This window comes from Telopea speciosissima, chromosome 6 (genome assembly GCF_018873765.1).
Source record: "Telopea speciosissima isolate NSW1024214 ecotype Mountain lineage chromosome 6, Tspe_v1, whole genome shotgun sequence".
Classification (NCBI taxonomy): Eukaryota; Viridiplantae; Streptophyta; class Magnoliopsida; order Proteales; family Proteaceae; genus Telopea; species Telopea speciosissima.
This window is the reverse complement of record NC_057921.1, coordinates 37,541,322-37,544,045: the sequence shown is the minus strand read 5'-3', so window position 1 is coordinate 37,544,045 and position 2,724 is coordinate 37,541,322. Positions and strand designations below refer to the sequence as shown.

Below are 2,724 nucleotides of genomic sequence, written 5' to 3'. Positions count from 1 at the left end.
ATGGTTGATTTGATAGTAGGGTTCATTTTTGTGATTTCAATATTAGTTAACAATGATTTCGCTACAAACTCTTTTATCCATCGATTTCAATATTAGTTATCTTCCCCTTGCAAATCATTCATCTTGTTCCGATTACAACATTAACGCATCAAATCAATTTCCGTATTCTTGGTTGTGTAATTGTTTGACTTTAGAAGATGATTTAAAATGTTTTTACCGAATCTTTCATTACTATAGGTTATGAATGTCCGATTTCGTTATGGTTCAAGTCCGAAACAAACCGATCTAAGCCGGTATTAACCTGATACTAAAAAATTAAAATAAACTGATACCAAGCAAAAATCGAAGTTTCTTAACAGTTTGGTTTTGTTCTCATTCTTTCCCAAACAAAAATCGATTCAACCTGATCGAAACTTGACCGTTTGACACCCCAAACTAAACCCTATAATCATGTGTCTTTGTTGGGTTGTACAAAATTATGTATCATTTCTTTGTTTAGTTGGGTAAAAGGGGTGAAGGATACTAGATTTTACATTGTGGGACTCTATCTTCATGAGGTTCTAATTTCCTTCCCAAATTTATATCTTTTTTGACAGGTTATTTTAACTTAAAGCTTAATTATTGAGACCATGTCCCAACCGATGAATCAAAATACAAAAACCGAATATAAAACCAAATAAAACTGAATCAATTCGATTCGGTTTTGGTTTTGAATTAATGAAAATTATTCGATTTTAATTCGATTCAATTTGTAAATATCGAATCATGAACGTCCCCAATAGAAGATATCTCTTATTAACGTCAGATCGGAATCAATAGTGGCTTGGTTCTTCTGACACCAATTGGACGGTCAATGACTCAATGCGAGAGACTGCATCAGTGTGGGTGATCTCACTGAATCGGAAGGTCGGGAGTAAGAAGCTAAGAACGAAATCGTCTCTGGTGGAGTAGCTAACGCGCCCACCCACCTTCCTTGCCTTAAGTTTTAACGAGAAAGAAAGGAATCTGACCGAAACCCTAATCCCAACAGATCGATCACCTCAACGATCGATCGATCTAGCAATTCGTCGCCATGGGAAACACAGAGAGGCTGATGAACCAAATCATGGAGCTCAAATTCACTGCGAAGAGCCTCCAACGCCAATCTCGCAAGTGCGAGAAAGAAGAGAAATCGGAGAAACTCAAGGTCAAGAAAGCCATCGAGAAAGGTAACATGGACGGTGCAAGAATCTACGCAGAGAATGCGATCCGCAAGCGCAACGAACAGATGAACTATCTCCGCTTAGCTTCTCGCCTTGAAGCCGTAGTTGCCCGCCTCGACACACAGGCTAAGATGCAAACAATCAGTAAGTCCATGTCCTCGATTGTCAAATCCCTAGAATCCTCTCTCGCTACTGGGAATCTGCAGAAGATGTCGGAGACGATGGACCAGTTCGAGAAACAGTTTGTGAACATGGAGGTTCAGGCAGAGTTCATGGAGAGTTCCATGGCTGGAAGCACTTCTTTGTCGACCCCTGAAGGGGACGTCAACAGCTTGATGCAACAGGTCGCTGATGATTACGGTTTGGAGGTCTCTGTTGGGCTTCCTCAGGCGGCTGGGCATATTCCGGCCAAGGTGGAGGAGAAGGTCGATGAGGATGATCTGTCGAGGCGCTTGGCTGATCTGAAGGCCAGAGGTTAACGAAATTGGTTGACTTCCCGGTTAGTTCTTAGTTCTTACCTACGTGCATAATCTGTGGAGTTGACTTATGGCTCAGATACTTTGATTGTCAATGGGTCTGTATTTAGAATGTCCATCTGTGGAAGAATGCATACATGATATATTTATGTAAAGGAAAAATAATTTGACTGAGAAATGGTTTTCTTCTTTTACTGTATTGTTTGTTGTGCAGATTCATGGCTGACTTTAGCTCCTTTTACTTATCATTGCTCTTTTCATTTACCAATTCACAGAAATTAGGATGTAGGGCATCTAAATATTAAGTGTCCAGTATTGTGATTAGTTGAATTGAATTAAAGTTTAGTTCATGAAATTCTGTCTGGGCGATATACTTCCAAGCTTGCTGGAGTGGGAGATTAATTTGTGACCTCGAGGTGCTTCATGTTGGATTAGAAGGGCAGAAGTTTAATATTTCAAATAAAGATATTTGCTTTTGCCATGTTGAACATAATTGAATTATATAGCTCCATGTATGATAGGGGAAGAACGACAAGTAGATTATCCTATTATGCTGGAATAGGGGGATCAAACTATGTTGTCTAGGAGCCTCATTTTTGTTGAGAGCGGCTGGAAGTGTTTTTTGGTTGTTTTCAGATTAACTAACAAGCCCTGCTTGTGGAATGATGGTATCCTCCCAAAAAGGGTCACCAGAACACTTTGACTTTTATTGTGCCTGAAACTGAATGGGTGATGGAGAGTCATCTTCAGTAGTACTGTTGTTTATCCCTTTTTAACATATGAATTGAAGACCAAGAAAAGGAATCAGGAAATTTGAAGCAAAGAGTGGGGTATGCAACCATACTTTTCTGATTATCATTGAGCAAGATGCATATTTGGAGGGTTGATTATGCTGGGTCTGGGACTGCAACTGGGATTATGCAAGGACAAACTATCATAGAGCCTAGTTGAATGCCAATGTTCCTGAGAATTTATTTCATATGGTAGCATAGTTGTCGAGGAGCCGCCTAGGCAACCACCGGTCGCTTAAGCGTGGTCTTGATCTC

At 40.0% G+C, this 2,724-nt stretch overlaps 1 protein-coding gene across 1 annotated transcript; it reads left to right on the top strand.

Moving 5' to 3' along the window:
- Positions 1–978: 978 nt before the first annotated feature.
- On the top strand, positions 979–1,902 carry LOC122664888 (ESCRT-related protein CHMP1B-like). The gene has a single exon (XM_043860911.1). The coding sequence runs from the start codon at positions 1,073–1,075 to the stop codon at positions 1,679–1,681; it is 609 nt and encodes a 202-aa protein (XP_043716846.1). The 5' UTR covers positions 979–1,072; the 3' UTR covers positions 1,682–1,902.
- The last annotated feature ends 822 nt before the right edge of the window (positions 1,903–2,724 follow it).

Coding starts and splice junctions, on each gene's coding strand:
- LOC122664888 (XM_043860911.1), top strand. CDS start 1,073: ATGGGAAACACAGAGAGGCTGATGAACCAAATCATGGAGCTCAAATTC.